The following is a 17,826-nucleotide window of genomic DNA, read 5'->3' on the forward strand; positions in this document are numbered from 1 at the left end:
AAGAGCTGTATAAACCATTAATTAAGCCTCCCAAGGCCTAGGGCTTTGCTCCAGTTGATTATCTGATGTCCTCCCTTCCCCATGCTCATTCGATCGGAATACATAGGGAGAGCATCACTGAGGACAGAGCCCACCCCCCACATTCCCCCCCGACCAGGGAATGGGCTTGAGGAGACTTCTCTGGATGCCATGTGCCAGCATCAGAGAAAGAGCTGAACAATGGCAGAGAACCATCATCATGTTTTTGCTTGTGAGCATGGAACGCTTGCTACAGCGGACCTCTTTGGTACCTGTCGTGTCTGAGCTGCACACGAGCAAGCAGCTGATCACCAAGTGACACTGTCATGGCTTAAGAGACTGAGGCTCCAGTATAACATTAGCACATGCTGTGTTCTGACCCCCCACTCAGTCTGTTATGCCACATTGGGTCAGACTGAGGAATTCCAGGACTGGCAGAAATGCATGCGCCAACCGCTGCGTTCGGCAAGAGATGGACAGGAAGCTATCCTGCCAGCAATGCTGCTTGAACCTTCCAGAGCAGCCCTACAGACAGTTAGCGCTTTGTCCCTTAAATGTGTAAGTGTAGCACGTTGTTTAGTGACACAGGCCCTCTGACCGCAATGTTACTGCTAAGTGGCACCTTGACCTGCTAAGCAGGGTGACCTCTTAAAAAGCAGATTTAAATGCTAATGATTGCTAGAAATTAGCTGAAACAAGCATCCAGTATAATGCAAAGGAGCTGGATTTTATCAAGTGCTGCAGGGGCTCATTAGCTTCTGCTGAAGGTTTAGAATGCTTAGAATGTGCACTGTACATGAAACAACCACTGAGGTGGAAGATCACAGTTCGTGTTTAGAGCAGGGGTTGGGAATTCATGTGTTTAATGTTTATTTGCACAATTTCTAAAAACTCGTGGTTTAATGAATCCTACCTTTGGGGAAGCATCTAAACACAATACATACAGGTATAAGATTAGCTGGTGGAAGGATACAGAGCAGATGTGAAAGGAGACCAGATGAGCTCTCGCGTTGTTCTTCAAAAAAAAAAAAAAAAGTCAGTCATGTTTTCAGTGCCAAATTAGCTCTCACACTGAATTTAAAAACTCCAAATATCTTGCCAAAAAACCTTATATAACAAAATGTGGAATTCCTTCTGACAGGATTATTTTATGTCTAAATATTTCCAGAAGTCAAATGGTCAATGACTCCAATGACATCAAGCTCAGAAACTAGCATCTATGGCGCGTGCAAACTATTCAGCCAAGACAGAGCTGTTAGATAAATGGACGGTAATTCACCTCTGGTCTGGGCACTCAATCACATGCACTGGCCTGCTGTCAATACAGCCATTAACAAGCCAGCCGGGGGGGTGATGGATCCTGGGCTGACAGATCTTTAAGTCGGAGATAGGTGAGGCCCATCTACTCTAGCCCTGCTGAAGTTGGCTGTGCCATCTCCTTCCAATATTCCCAGCAGCAAGTTCTGCATGTTATAAAACAGGAGAGTTTGTGGCATGCCAGGCAAACTGCAGAGGAAAGCATACATCTAGAATCGGTAGCATTGTGGCCTCCCTGTGCAGCATGGGACCCTACATCATCTCTTCTTCACAGTGGAGCAAGCACCAAACTGTAGATGCAGATTCCCAAGTGGGGATCTCAGCCTACACAAGTGTGAGTCATTTCTATACTAGACAGCGAGGTTCTCATCTGTCTGAAATTTGAAGGGTCAAACTCCAATCGTCCAGCTAGCCCCCAAACTGCCCCACACGGCTCATTGTGATAAACGAATGCCTAAAATTCATTGGAAGGCCATGGGGGACATTAGGAGAGCGCGCGCTCTGGAGTCGAACACAAAAGAACTGGCAATAGGACCTGGCAGTGAGGCAGTGTCTGGGTGGGTGCTCGAAGCACAATCAGACTTCAAGGCACACCCTCCCCTTACTTTAACTACAAAACATCTGACTTTCATCATAACAGTTGCTGCTGACTATTCTTTTAATGCCTGCAACAAATAAGCCTGTCCCTGTAGCCTGGAGACTAGTCCAAGCCAGCACTAGGTACCTGTATCTCTAGTCCCCTGCAAGAGACCTCCCTAAAAAAATTGGGAGCTTCAACAAAACATCCCCAGTAAAGAAGAGCGTACCCAGACTTCCCAGGCTTACCTTACAAGCCTCTCAAATCAGCTTGGCTTCCTCCAAACCTTTCCCGGCAACAGGAGCCTTTCCCTGCAGAACCCAGGGCCTGGTTTCACACCCTGAGCAGATCTGCCACGAAAGCAGGCTACCCACACAAGAGCAAAATATGGGTACAAGAATGCACTGAGCTTGAATAGATGCTGCTAAATCACATTCATTAGGCCAGGTCCTGCCAGGGCTGCACATGAACTTCCTGTCACTAATAGAAATGCTGCATTTGGCTACGATTCTGCATCATTTTTCAACTACAGGCAAATAACATGGAAAACGTTTCTGCTGCACTTTGACTGAAAGTGGACTTGACAACACGCTTTTGGGAATAAGAATCACTGTTACACCCAACTAAAACTATCCTGACAAGATGGTTACCATGGCAACCACATGAGCAGACCCTTTTCAGGCCTCTGAACAATGTGCACTAAATTATGCAAAACAAGTTCATTAAAAATCCTCCCCCCCCCATTCTTTAATAAAAATAATCAGAACCGTAATTCCCAAGGAGTATTTTAAGTCTCAAGAGCTGCACTTCTCTTCCAGTGTAATTCTCCCGCAATCACATCCATATACGGTTACTATTTTGCTATTTAATATTACTGTTGCAAAGCTGACTGTGTTAAGTATAAAGGCATGTGCCCGAACTGACTAGTAAAATGGAAAATCCTGGCATTGTTAGTGCTGCAGGTGAGGAGGGGAGAATTGGGAGAGGAGGCTCTCTTGCTTTGCATGGTATTTATTAGCTGACAATTTGTAGAAGAGGAGATTGAACCTGTAGACATGCCTCTCGCTAACAAACAAATATTTTCTGCAAAGGAATGGGCATGAATGGCCATCGCCAAGAGCAGCCATGTTGACCCCCAAGCCCCACATAAATTAAATGCCTACAGGGATAGTAGAGATACTCAAATTCTTTCTGAAGCTGGATGCAGGAACGCATAAAGGTCAGCTGTTCCTATGGCCGAACAGCAACATTTACAGTGCCAAGTCTCCAAAACATCTCCCAACCCTCTCTTCCACTGCGTGGTTCATCACCATTATAATGAGGTCACTGACAATACAGTATGCTGCAGCAGCTCCCCGTCTTAGCCAGAATTTTCTTTGCGCCAGCAGCCAGCATTCAGACCTCTGCTGCTCCTTGCACACACTGCCACATCAACCTGCTGTTCTTAATGTTAGTGACGCTCTTGCCATTAAGCTGCTGCTGTTCTTGGGCAGAGCCTGGCTTACTGTTGCTTTTCCCTGCAGGTGCTGCTGAGGTGGTTACCACAATACTCACAAAGTGACTCAGTCTTGTCATTGCCAGACCTGCTTTTACACCTGCCTTCTATTGGTGGTCTCAGGGCTCCGAGAACAGCAGCAGCTTCACAGGAGAGTCAATGCCCGAAACACTGCGGCCTTGTAAAGGAATCCTCTACCCAGCTGTGCTTTTAGGTGATCAGTCTCTCGCCCCTCTTCTGAATAGCAGTACTTCGAGATCTACTTCTAAAACAAGGGGTTTAGGTAAATCAGGAAGATAGATGTGGCTTTCAAGGCTACTGCTATGGATACTCTAGGCAAATGTCAAAGCAAAATTGTTCCTCATCATGATGCTCTTGTATGAATGAAGCCACTGGAAACAAGGGTAGACTGTGTAACAAATTTGGTTAGATCTATAAACTCTGCTTTTGGATGCAAATCTCTGGGACAGCAAGCACGAAGAGACCTTTACTGCATAAAGGTAAGACTCCTATCTTAGGTGTGTGGCTTCCATTATCATTTCAGAATGCCTCAATCTTTAAAGCATTTATCCACCATCTCTGTGAGGCCTGGAAGTGCCATTATCCCCATTTTACAGATGGGGAACTGAGGCACAGAGAGACTAAATGACTTGACCAAGATCACACAGGAAGTCCGTGGTGAAGGGCAGAACTTAAATTGAGTCGGAGTTCCAAGCTAGCACCAAAACCATCCTGGGCCTTCTTGCTGCTCAGTCTATTCTTCAGAAACTGTAGTTGCTGACTTCAAGGATACTGAGGCACAAATCACTCCAACTGTCAAGGAAATAATTACTATAAGGTTTATTTTACCAATACTTACAGTAGCATATCATTTAAAAACATCAGTTGAATTAGCCAAAGTGTATTAAGACAAGTGAGAAAAGTTTCTCTAGTAACTCTAGCCTGAAATCTTACATCACATTCACAGCAAAGCAAAATCACTTAAGTGTCAACAAACTCAAGAAAGGTAGGGTTTCATGACTGTTCCAAATACTGCAAGTCAGCAAACATCCAGGCCTCTGGCTCATTGACAGAGCTGCGGGTTATTACTCTGGACTATTAGCCTCAGTATGGATGCCCCCGACACAGCTTTTCCTGTGTACCATTTCGTTAACACGGAGGCAGCCACACCAACGGTAGTGCAGGTGTAGACGAGGCATTGGCAGCTGGCGGCTTTCTTCCCTGAACCACGTCATCTAGCCTTGCTGGGAGCAAGGTTAAATGCACCGACAGGAACAGCAGTGCTTTGTCTATGCTAGAGGGCTGTCCAGTGGCAGGGAACTCGCAGGACATTTTCAGAGAAAGTGAGGTGTAGACACAGCCTTATACTCAACGGAAGGGGAAAACCATTCAAGACTATTGAACTAACCTGCACAAACCGTTCCTTAATGGTAATACCCTGTAATCCTAGAACAGTGGTTCTCAAACTTTTGTACTGGTGACCCCTTTCCCATAGCATGCCTCTGAGTGCGACCCCTCTTATAAATTAAGAACACTATCTATTTAACATTACAAATGCTGGAGGCAAAGCGGGGTTTGGGGCGGAGGCTGACAGCTCACGACCCCCCACATAATAACCTCGTGACCCCCGAGGGGTCCTGATGCCCAGTATGAGAACCCCTGTCCTAGCACATCTCTCACATGAGGCTCTTCAGCTACTTTTAAGACATATACTAGTTAGGGTTCAGGTGAGCAGTATATGAAAATACATTCAGGACCTGATAGCTTAGGCCCTAAGTGTAGGCTACATTAATAAAAAGTTTAGTATTTATAAGAGGTTTCAAAAATTTTCCCTAGAAACAGTTTGGATGTAAACATTTTCTTTCAGTGTCTGCATCTCCCAGATGGCAGCACTGACAGAACAAGAAAAACAGAAGGTGAAAGCGAGTAATTTTTTTACACTTCTCTCAGACTGGTAGCGCAGACAAACTGCAGCAGTGGTGAGATAAAGCGTAGGGTTTTCAGATGCTTTTCACCCTGCAACAGTGAACACATTACTTTGCAATCCATTGATCAACCAAGCAAGAAACCCCTCTCAACACACAGGATGCTGAGAGGCTTCTGAATGACTTGCATTATGAAGGCAGCACAAGGCTAGGGAAACTGACTACACAGGTGGTCCACCGTCCCACTTCAGGCACAAGGGAAGGGGACAAGCCATGAACTGGATGATAACGAGATGCTCTAATATGCTGCATCACAAACAAAAAAAATCCACAGGTTAACATTGAATGAGAGAGGAAAACCAACCATTAGTTTCTCTTGATCTCTTTCACTGGAGGGACTGGTAGGTTCGCACAGGTCTGGAAGGGTCTGACATTAACAAAAGGTGTCAGTTAACAATGTCTGCTCAGATTAGCCGCCCAACCCCCACACTGGCTCAGCCCTCAGTGCTACAAGAGGCAACAGGAGACACAGGGTACTATACAAACAAGATTTATTTTCATCTAGTTGCTACCTTTAAGCGCCGCAATTAAAATAAAGGACATTTCTGCTTTGCTCAAGAGTTAGAAAATCTCCTCCAGGCCTGTTACTCAAACAGAACATTGCATCAACTCCCAAGCTCAGATCCAACACTAGCGTTTGTTCTCCACAACCGTTCACATTACTAGATTGAGTAGCAATTTGTTTGCAAAAAAACTTGCTTAAAATGGAAATGATTTGACAACCTTTTGATGCAGTTTTTAGTTTAGTCCTTTGCTTCTCTTAAAATCAAATGATGTCAAATCTAATCTATTCGTTTGTTATGAATAGCTTAGGCTGAACTGCAATTTCCACTGGTTTCCTCATGTGAAACTGGGGATTTTAATATCTTTGCTGTTTAAAGTCACAAGATGATGAAACTTGAGGGCGAAACTTTTTTTAAAGTCACATTTTCCTGACAAACTAGACTGACAATTTAAAGCAGCAAAATCATTGTATCTAATTTCAAGTTTTACTTTACAGGATATATTTAGATTTTTTTTTTTTTTACCCTGACAGGAGTACAATGCACATGTCTGAAAAAATTCACTAGAATAAGTATCCACCTGCTAGAGAAGCGTGGGGGCTGCAACAACAGAGCAACTGACGCTAAATCATGGTTCTGGGAAGAGGGGGTGGCTCCGAGAGACAGGGCTGGGGGCGGATTAGTCAGACACCAAACTATGGCAATGAACAAGACCTTGTGCAAGCAAAAGGAAAGTGAGGAGAACAGGAAGATACTCCCTTCCAGATGGAGTTACTATGTCTAGCCACAGGGGGAGCCCAATGGGGATTGTAACTCTTCCCTTTCCTTAGCCCTAATCTGGGATGAAGGGGTGGTCACCCGCATTGGGCCTTCTAGCTAGCACATGCCCAAATCCACACAGCCCTTCCTGCTATTTCTCCTCAGTTATCTACTGTAGTTTGCAGACTGGGGTGTTGTCCATTGTGAACTGTACCGAGATCACCAGCATTCCAGTGAGAAGGCCAAGAGGCAGCAGGTTTTCAAGAAAGCTGCAGACAAGCGCTGGTTGTACCTGTGTCCAGCAGGCCAGCCAGAGCCTTCACGGAGCCCTCTGGAGACAGCGTGCTCTCTTCGCTCCCCTTATTGCCCGCCCCCATGCATTCATTCCGCTAACAGCCAGGGTCAGACCAACACTGAGGGTTGGAGAAAGCTAAGAAGTCTAGCCTGAGCCAGCAACACTTCACGTCAGGCCATTCAGAGTCCCCAGTGTACATGCAAGAGTCAGCAGTTTCCCAGGAACGTGTGTTCCATGTACACAGACCATAGTACTAGACAGAATGCAGGAGGTTCTGCACAGCGGAGCTCCTCCCCGCCCAGCCACCCCCCTTGAGGGCACGTCTTAAGGGTTTCAGCTTTCGGCGGGGATTCCGGGGCGCTGCACAGCACAATCTGAAGGTGGAGAGTTTCCTACGTAATGTTAGAATAGATAAGAGCACCTATCTACTCCCAGCCAGGTGCTGCGAGTAACAAGGCAGGAAGGACATGACTATCAGCACACAAGCTCTCTGCTAATTTTAATAGTTTTCCCTAGAAGCTTTGAGTGTGAAGGAGCCTTCAGCAGTTGGCTGGTACCAGCAGCTTCTGACATTTGGGTTTGAAAATTTTGGGGTTTTTTTTCCCCTTCTGTATTGGAAAGAGACCTGTAGGACTTTACCAGAGCACACATGTACCAACAGATTAGGCTTAACAAAAACCTTGGAATCAATTAGGAAAGTCACTTCTCAGAGCGCAGACACGCCAGGTCTGCAGCACCGCTCTGCCGAGAGACTCTGACACAGGGAGTGTTGTGCCTATGTCAACGCAAACACCAGTTTAAGAGAAACGTAAAAAGCTTGTGCACATAGCCTCCTGCCGTTGCCATGTGGGAAGATGAAAATGGGTTACCATGGTTACTACTGCCTGGGAAGAGAATATTCAGCTCAAAACAGAGCCAAAGGTTCATCCTATTAAGCTACAGACACCATCCTGATTAACTAAAGCCTGATGCTGCAGCCGAGTCTGCAAATTTAGTACTACGTCTAATGGATCAGAACAACCCTGTCTGAAAATTTAAATCAGCACACAGCAATTGTTTGAGTTCCAAAACCTAAAACACGTACAGGTATTAGAATCCCAGAGCATGGAGTGCAACAAAGAGGGAACGTGGTACCTGCTCCAAATCTAGTGTAGACAGAACATTCTGATGCAGATAGCAGATCAGATGCCAGGGCAACTTAGAGGTGGGGAGAAATCACACACCGTCATTAACATACAGCATAGATGGCAATAATTTTTTCTTTTTTCCTGCCCATCCTCTCATCACTATTAAAATGTAAAACTAAATATTTACTGCGTATGCTGTCAACACTCAGTTCTAATTAGACACACAAGTGGAACACTAAGAGCACACCACAATGCGGGGCTGCTCTCTTCAAAGGAAGAGAGTACATTTTAAAGAAAATCATAGCACCACATTTAACTGCAGTCTTCTTTTGTGGCCATGCATTTAAACCTTCACTGCACTGAGAAAACAACTGCAACCAGAGCCAAATGGAGTTCTGACCATTTCAACAGCCCTGAAAGCGTGTATGGTGTTCACACACTTGGCTTGCCCTGAATGCGTACTTCCCTAATGGTTACATAAACACGGGTGCTACATAAAGAGCATCTAGCAATCCAACTACATTTAAAGACTTCAAGCAAACTTGTCAGGGCTAAAGACAGACTCGTAAGGCACAGGTATCACCCCCCACTATGCCCCTACTGCAAGTCAGGCAGGCTTAGAAAGAGAAACAAGGAAAGATTCCTTCTCCACCAATGAGAAGAAAATTCTGACCACCAGGAAAAAAGCCAGCATGAAATAGAAATTCAAAACCTGAGAGATCACTACACCTGAACCAGGCAAGAGGGAGAAGACAACAAAGAGGCAATCCAATCACTTTTACAGCAAAAGAAGGCTTTCTTCAGAGCTAAGTGTTTTGTAAAGCACTGCTCTCCTGCCACCCTGCTCTAGCTTGAAGTCCCAAGCTGCCTTCATCAGCCATGTTATCCTTGCCACATGGCCAGCATGTTCCGCCAGAGTAACTCTCACTGCAAAGCCCATCTGTACAACTAGAGACATGGTAACGTCTCTAAGGTGCCACAAGTACTCCTTTTCTTATTACACATACTAAATCTATTTCCCTATGTTAAGTATCCTCACACCTTCTTATCAACTGTCTAAATGGGCCATCTTGATCATCACTACAAAAGTTTTTCTCCTGCTGATAACAGCTCAGTTAATTAGCCTCTCTCAGTTGTATGGCAACTTCCACCTTCTCTGTATGTGTATTATATATATAATCTTCTTACTATATTTTCCATTCTATGCATCCGATGAAGTGAGCTGTAGCCCACAAAAGCTCATGCTCTAATAAATTGGTTAGTCTCTAAGGTGCCACAAGTCCTCCTGTTCTTTTTGCGTCTCATTCTCCTTACCGTTGTATAATCATGTGTTCAGTTACTTCACAGCCTGCACATGGAAGAGAAGGCAGCCAAAGGGGCTTGACTTGCGCAGCACATCTTTCTTCCCAGACACAGCACTAAGTCTTAATCATCATGCAGACATTACAGCAGTAATGAAACTGAACTCTCTGCCACCCTGCCTTCTAGAGAGACAAGGGAGTGAAGTAATAGCTTTTATTGGACAACTTTTGTTGGCAAAAGAAAGAAGCTTTGAGCTACACAGAGCTTTTCTTCAGGTCTGGGCCAGGTCTAGCCCTTGTGTCTCTAATATTCTGGGACATACATGGTTACAACAAGACTGCAAACAACCCTGTCTTCTAGGCTTTTATCAATTCACCTGCTAGCTATAGTCTTAGATTGCATCAGTATCACTGGCAATCTAGCTAACAAGAATAGACTCAGGATGACCTTACAGCACACTGCTAGTGTCATGCTACATCCTAGTTCTTCCGTACCACTGAAGATCTGTTGGAGCCTTTCCCAGGAAAACGTGTGCCAGAGAAACTTAATACTCGTTAGAGAGCTTTCCCCATGGACTCCACTGGCCCACAGAACTCATTCGGTCTTGGGGCTATTCTACCACTAGGATTGCTCATACAAAATATGCCTTTGTTAGCTCAAGTATCTTCATTCTGAAACTTGAGGAGATTACGGAGGCAATGGCAGACGTGATCACTGGACAGTGACATCTCTGGAACCTTGGATAGTTCCAAGACGTTAGCTTGGCTTCAAGACATGGTTAAGGTTCCAGCTAGGCTACTGCTTGGCATCATGTTGTAACTGAGTCAGAGGACAACTACATATTAACCAAACCTCCTGAGGTACATAGTGTAGGCAGGCTCTTAGGAGACCCTTTTACACACATTTACCCACCCGGTGCGGAGATCACAGAGCGAGGCAGGGAGAGGAGGAAGGAAAGCCACCAATGGGAATACGGAGCTTGCCACAGACCCCTATTTAAATTGCTTCACAGTCCACACAGATTCTACTGGCCAGAAGGAAAGGAAAGGAAAAGCCTTTCGCCTAGGGAACAGGACAGCACCAGTGCTGGCGTGCTGGGAGCACTCAAAGGAGGAAGAACTGGGCTTAGCGGATTGTTCCCCTTCCGCAAATACGGACTGAAGCGCCCAGGAAACCCTGACTGGCGAGTTCTGGGCTCTGCTCAGGAGGCCTCAGCGCAGAACGTGGAGCGACGACATGAAGGTTATATGGATCCCAGCAAGAGTCTGCACAGGTGTTGTCCAGAAACTCTGAACAAGACAAAACTGCCCTTTCACTCTTCGCTGAAATGGCCCAGCCACCTGGAAACCATCTCTGTAGCTATCATTGCACAGTCTCCAGGGAGAGGCCAATCAGGAGGCAGCTACTGCACAATGGCCCTCATCTCAGAAAGGGGAGTTCACCTTTCCCAGCACACCCAAGCACAGACTGCCACAAGCCATCCTGCTGGACTTCTCCAGAGAGGCGATTCCTGTTAGAGGACGTTAACTTAGCTGTTCATTACTGTCCAAGACCTGCCTTACCAGGCCATTCAGCCTTTGCCTATTAGTCTCCAGATTCATTCCCTAGGTTCCTCTTGCTCCAGGATCCCCTCCTCAAGGTGAGCTGCTTGGGACTGGCGTTTCGTATCTCACCACAGTATTCAGAGTGCAGCAAGGGAGAGTCCATACTGGAGGGGACTGGTAAATTATTACCAGCTACGACAGATTATCAGAGAAGGATGCTGTCAGACAGATGGAAAACCCGCGCAGCCAGCCAGTATTCAGTTGCTGATTGGTGGACAGACAGAAGCAACTGGGGAGCAGCCATCATTTTTATTGGCTTTCCAAATATGAAACTGAGGAGAGCTTTTTCGACTGCCCCTCAATACAGGGCTGGCAATCAGGCTCCTAGGACCCCATAAGGCAAGAGCAACTCTCCTGCCAATTAACCTGCTTCATGCTCTCCCGGGAACCAACTTCCCCAGAGCAAAGCAAACGGAACATGGCAGCCTCAGGAGTTACCTGTGAGGATGTTTTCCGACAGCACGTTGACTTGAACTTCCACGGAATGTTTGGAGGTGTAAGTGATTTCCGCACTCACGTGAGCCACTTCACCAATGCACATGGGCGAGAGGAAGTCTGTACGCTCCACACGGGCCAGCGCAGACACACAGTGCTCCTACAAATTGCAGACAAACCATGGTTAGACAGCGTCCAGTGCACCAAACCCAGAGTCACAACAGAAGTGCTTACAACCACCGCCAACCAGACCCAATGGCAGAGTAAGAGCTTGGAATACCCCATAAAGGCAGAAGCTTGTCCCTCAATCTTCCTAGCACACCGTATAAAGGTAGGACCACTAACTAACTAGGAGCTCTTTACAAAGTCCTGCACCATCCACAGTGCTGCTAAGGGCTCTCTGAGCTTCACCAATGCAGACTGGTAACCAGTACAGTATTGGAATTTGGAGTGGGGGCAAGAGACCCTCTGTTTAATTGAGCCAGACTTCCCACCATAAGAGGGACTCCACCTAAATTCCAGACTCATTTAATCTGATCTCCCATCATTATCTTGGTCCTGGCATAGTCCAACTCTTTAGATCACATCCAAAGTATAAAATCAGGCCTGGTTCAATTTTGGTGAGGAGATCTCAGTCCAGTAGAAGTGGTGTCAGATACAAGTGAAGCCTTTCACTCATTAAACACAAACATACTGTTCACTGTCCTGGGACTTTGCCAACCATTTTGTTGATTTAGGGGGGTTGGTTTGAGGGTTGTTTTTTTTTAAATTTTTTTTTTTTAATTCTGGCTCAGAGCTAGCTTTGAACAAAGATTTACAGTTGGATTACATTTGGTGGCTGCTGAATGAGATTAAATTAAATTTGTGGACTGTGCACACAACTCCGATTTTGTTTTGCCACTGCGTGATCAATACATCTATAAAAGAAGGAACTAATGGCGGGAACAGGAGCCCACTGTTCCTTAGGTCTTGTGCATACGTTTAAGAGGCTGCCGCATGCTACATGCTTACCAGAGAGCTGGCTGACAGGAAATGCACTTAAACCCTTATTATTTGCATTGGTGTTAGGAGGGGTTTTTCTGATCACAGAAAATGGAAACTAAACAAGCCATGGAAATCAAGGTACTTAGAGAGAGACAGAGGAACACAGAGGCCTACCCCCAACGAAACAGCCAGGGGAACAGAGAAGAGTAATTTTGCTTTACTATTCAGGGTGTTTAAGTTGCCACAATTTATACAATAAGACATTCGTCCAACTTCAAGAGCCTTCCTGGATTATGCACGCATAGAGAGGAATTCAATTCATTGTTCTGGTTTTGCTCAAAAAGCCCTATTCCATGAGCAAAGTGAGGGGCTGCAGCACCACCTGCTGGCAACTCAGTAAAGGAAAAGGATTTTGTAGGATTGACAAGATTTTTATTTGGCCAAACTGTAAGAAACACGCACTGACTGTGGGTGCTAAAATGGAGACTCATTTTTCAGAGGTGCTGCAAGCCGGCAGCTAACATGGGCCCCATCTGAAATTGTGGGTGCTCAGCACCTCTGGAAGTCAGATCCTAGGTCTCAAAGGGGTACCCTAAGATTAAGGCACCCAAAGTCAGTAGATGCTTTTGAAAATCTGGATCTTAGAATTGTGAAACTGAACTCTCTCCACCTCAGAGAGCAAACTCAGTCACCGAAGAGTTATTAGCTAATTCTTATTGCCAACCTCAGAGTCCATCCTGCCCTGCGGCAAGGAGACCTTCGTTTCTACACAGCAGTTTTGCCTGCACTTGAATTATCAGTGTCGTTTACCTCCAGCCCCCATGACAGAGACACTCATTGCTCCACTAGATCCCGCCAACACCTGCACTAAATGGGTTCAGCTACAGCCCCAGCAGCCCCTGTTAGTGCTGCAGAACCAGGCTTGGCAGAACCCCCCTTTTTGGGGGGTGGGGGTGTGCAATTGATTTGAATTTTTCCAATATAACAGTTTTTACAGTTGCAAGAAATTAAGGGGGGGAGAGGAGTCAGAGCTGGGGTTAGGCAGAGCTCGCAGCAGGGCTACAGAGGGTTCCCAGTACTGACAGCAGGGGGCTGCCCCTGTGAGGGAGGCCGCACTTGTGCTGATTGTTACCAAGTTTTTCATCCATTTCAGTGTGTGGGCTGAAATCGACGTTTATATCAAATCCTGCCAGGCCTCTAACCCCTCTCAGCCAGCGTTCAGAGCCACTCTGATTTCTGAGATTCTCCAAGCACACTGCAAAGGCAGCCTGCTCTCTGCATGCCTGGCCAGCGGTCTGTGGAAGCAAGAGACCAGTTAAGGGGAGCTGGTCAGGCTTTTAGGGCAAAGGTAACAGACCAATGTTGCTTAATGAAAAAAAAATGGTGAGTGTCACTTTTAATAAAACACTTAATGACATGAATAAAGCATCTCTAATATTAAACAAAGAATAAAGCAATACAACTATCAAATCACCAAGTTAGTTCTGATACTGGAGTGGAATTGAGCCAAAGTAATGCCAAAAATTATCAATCCTTATATAAATTTTAGGAAGGACTCTTCTGTGGTGGCTGACTATCTGGTTATAGAGCCCAACTAAAGAATGTTACCAAATATATAATTTGAATGGAAATATCTTAACACTGAAACCAAATCCCCCAATGTCTCCCCCACAAAACCAAAGAATTATAAAGCTTTTTTCTTAGACTTCATTTTGCATAACTAACACTGCCCTCCTATCCAACCCTCCACCACCCACCCATAACATAGTATAGACCAACAGAACATGCCTGATAAGAAGTCTGACAACTCATTTAGCAGACAGATTAACTGTCAGACTCGAGGTTGACACAGAACACACTTTCTTTATGAGACAATATTTAGGGCTGTTTAAAACCTGGAAACACTTTCAGGTGCTTGCCTGGTGTGGACTTTAGGGATGGGGTCACACAGACATGCACACAACCTTTTACTTCTAGGGTGTGGAAGTGACAAAAAGGGAAAATATATATAAGATAACAGGGAGTTCGGCCTCTTTAGCTCTCGCAGTTTCCTGGACACTCAGAGTGGGAGATGGAACTGCAGCCAAGGAGTGAGATGGTGATGTTCTGCTGGCACAGTGCTTCTTGCTAGAGGGCGTCCTTCCAGTGCATGGAGAGATGGGTCAGAGGCTGGCACAGCTTGTTTCATGTGGTGACTTCCTCTCCGCAAGGAGATCAGTCTTGGAGACAGATTCCAGAATCTCTCTCAGGTGTTGACTAAAAAGGCTTCTTGGCCTTACCCTTGATTCTTACAGTTTGCAAACTTCCCGTACAGCACCTCCCTCCAAGGCCTTCAGACAAAATCAGGTGCAAGGCAGACCTCACGGCCAGCAAGTTGGTCTAATCAGGTTTGAATCAGAATCCTCAGAAAGCACCAGTTTGGAAAAGGCTTACTTAAATCAGCAACTTAAAAAATATTAAGTGTTTTACCAGACACTATGTCTGACTACACTCCCTCCCCTGCAAAAAAAACAAAACAAAAAATCCAAACACATGAGGCCACTTTTGAGGAAAGTGGCAGAGTCTTAAAATGACACTATGTCACCAGTTTATGGAAGTTCAATATACCAATAGCTAACTGGAAAAATCCTAGCAACAAAGCCAGTCACTCAACATTCATTCAATCAGCAAAGTTCAAACTGATCAGTTTCATCATCTCTAGTTTCTTCTTCCACCTTCCTCTTGTAGAACTGGGCTGTACGTCAAACAGCTTATCTGAAATCTTCATCTCACTAGAGGAAAGCTACTTTGAAGTCTACCAAGATGAAACACAACTTTGAAGTGCTATACAGGATCTGTATTCCTATAGAAGCTAGCTGTCCCCAGGGGAGAGGTATATTGAAAGTGCAGGGGGTCAAACCAAGTTGCTGTACATCTTTCAGAAAAAAAGGGCCCCATTCAGATGCAGCCTAGGGGCCTCCAGTCAGACTCTGAGCCTATAATTGGAGTCATCCAGATAGACTCATGCCCACCTGGAGCCCCTGTGAAGTCAACAGCCATGCAAAGATCGGCCCCCACGGATCAGATTGCAGGATCAAGCTCCATGGAGCAGGCTACTCCATTGGCATCTAGCTTAACAGTTCTAGGTTAAGGGGTCTGCAGCTCCCAAACCTGTCTTCTGCCCGGAGTCGCCAGATCTAAGATTTGGTGACTAGGACATGTTGCAAGGAGCACCTTCTCCCTCTGCCCCGCCTAATAAGCTCTGGGGCCGGTGCACTAAGTGAAGGCTGGGGAGACCTTAGGTAGATGTTTCCAAATAAGGCTTTGCTGGGGCTGAGAAGGGTTTCTGGATGCTTGTTTGTAAGAATGTATTTTGTTACCATTTGTAGATTTATTTGTTTACACTTTGTTAGTATCCACAGGCCTCAATCAGGACCAGAGCCGCATCCTGCGAGGACTGCATTCACAGGCAGAGAAGGGCCCTGACCTGAAGTAGCTAGCCATCTGCCTTGTCTTAGCCGAGAACAAACAGAAGGGAAGAGGGGCAGGGTTGACACAGGTAATTAAGAAGTCATTCAATTCCATAAGCTGGCTAAGATGCAACTGCTTCAGTTAAAGTCAGAGACAAATAATCAGCAACACCCACAGGAAGTCTCTAGCTGGTTATTCCAGACAGTGTTTCCCTTTGTTACTGATAGGCCTCTTAAACTTGTAATTATTACTTTTCATAGAAGTGACTCATGGCCTCTGGTATACACAGTAGTGATCAATGCGACAAGACACTATAAGTGTGGCAAAGATTGTTGAAGGATATAGTATATTGTATTTGAGACCGACTAGGAACCTGGAGAGATGATACTGTAACACAAAAATAGGCAGAGTTATGGCATCTCAGACATGTCTACACAGAGACAACCAGGAAAGTTATTCAGAATTAACTAAAAGTATGAATTTGAAGTAGATAAATTAAACCACAATAAACCCATGTGAACACCTTAATTCCACTTAGCTTTTAATTGACTCAGTGAATTAAGCTACGCTGAAGAAAATTAACCTAATGTAAAGAAGGGTAATGTAATTAATTTAAATTAACATAAGCTTATGGAAAATAGACCCTGTCACACTAGCTTGATATATTTTTTTGATGCAATTATAAGTTTGGTAGATAAAGGTAACAGTGTTGATGTAACAGGCTTCTGTAAGGTATCTGACTTAGTACCAGGACATTTTGATTAAAAAGCTACAGTGATATAAAGTTAACAGGGTGCACATTAAATGAATTAACAATTGGCTCACGGATAGGTGTTAATGTAACTGTAAATGGGGAATCACTACTGAATGGGCATGTTTCCAGTGGGGTCCCACAGGGATCGGTTCTCGGCCCTACACTATTTAACATTTTTATTGATGACCTGGAAGAAAACACAAGATCACTGATAAAGTTTGCAAACACAAAAATTGGGGGACTGGTAAATAATGGAGAACAGGTCACTGACTCAGAATGATCTGCATTGCATGGTAAACCATAAGCAAACTATGCACTTTAATACAGCTAAATGTAAACGTATACATCTAGAAAGAGAATGCAGGCCATACTGACAGGATGGGGGACTCGATCCCAGGAAGCAGCGATGGACAAAGATTTGGGGATTGTGCTGGATAATCAGCCGATCATGAGCTCCCAGTGCGATGCTGTGGCCAAGAGAGCTAATGTGATCCTGAGATGCAGAAACAGCGGAATCTCAAGTAGGAGCAGAGAGGTTATTGTACCTCTGTATTCACCACTCATCTGACCGCTGCTGGAAACCTGTGTCCAGTTCTGGTGCCCACAATTCAGGAAGGATGTTGATAAATTGGAGACTGTTTCAGAGAAGAGCCACGAGAATGATTAAAGGATTAGAAAACCTGCCCTTATATTGACAGACTCATGGAGCTCAATCTATTTAACTGACCCCTTAACCTACTCTATTAACATGATGTACCTATGTAGGGAACAAATATTTAGTGATGGGCTCTTCAATCTAGCAGAGAAAAGTCTAACAAACCACTGGCTGGAAGTTGAAACTAGATAAATTCAGACTAGAAATAAGTTGTAAATTTTTAATGATGAGTGGTTAACCACTGGAACGATTTCCTAAGGGGTCATGGCAGATCCTCCATCAGTGACAGATATCATGCAGAGGACAGCAGACCACATGCACTCTGTAACAAGTTATGCAAACATCTCTGCTAACAGCAATTTAAAAGGATAGGAATGTACTAAATTCAACAACACTGCTCCAAGAGCGAAGATACACTACATTCCAGTGGCCAGGGCAGTGACCAACAGCTTATTTCCCCAATACCCACCTTTGAATAGTCCAAGTTTGAAAGGTGACAAAAGTAGCTTGAAGTCTAAGACAGCCCTTTAAAGACTTCAGAAGACAGACCCTTTTGGAAAATCAAT

General features: G+C 45.0%; 1 protein-coding gene across 2 annotated transcripts in view; it reads right to left on the minus strand.

The window, feature by feature from the left end:
• The window catches only part of ACOT7 (acyl-CoA thioesterase 7), a 107,709-nt gene that overhangs the window by 68,049 nt on the left and 21,834 nt on the right, over positions 1-17,826 (minus strand). For both annotated transcript variants that reach the window (XM_084651615.1, XM_084651614.1), the window contains exon 3: positions 11,421-11,577. In XM_084651615.1, coding sequence (XP_084507741.1) covers positions 11,421-11,577 — 157 coding nt within the window. The remainder of the gene's footprint in view (positions 1-11,420; positions 11,578-17,826) is intronic.

The sequence above is a fragment of the Lepidochelys olivacea genome (genome assembly GCF_965140295.1).
Source record: "Lepidochelys olivacea isolate rLepOli2 genome assembly, chromosome: 18".
In the NCBI taxonomy this organism is placed as follows: domain Eukaryota; kingdom Metazoa; phylum Chordata; order Testudines; family Cheloniidae; genus Lepidochelys; species Lepidochelys olivacea.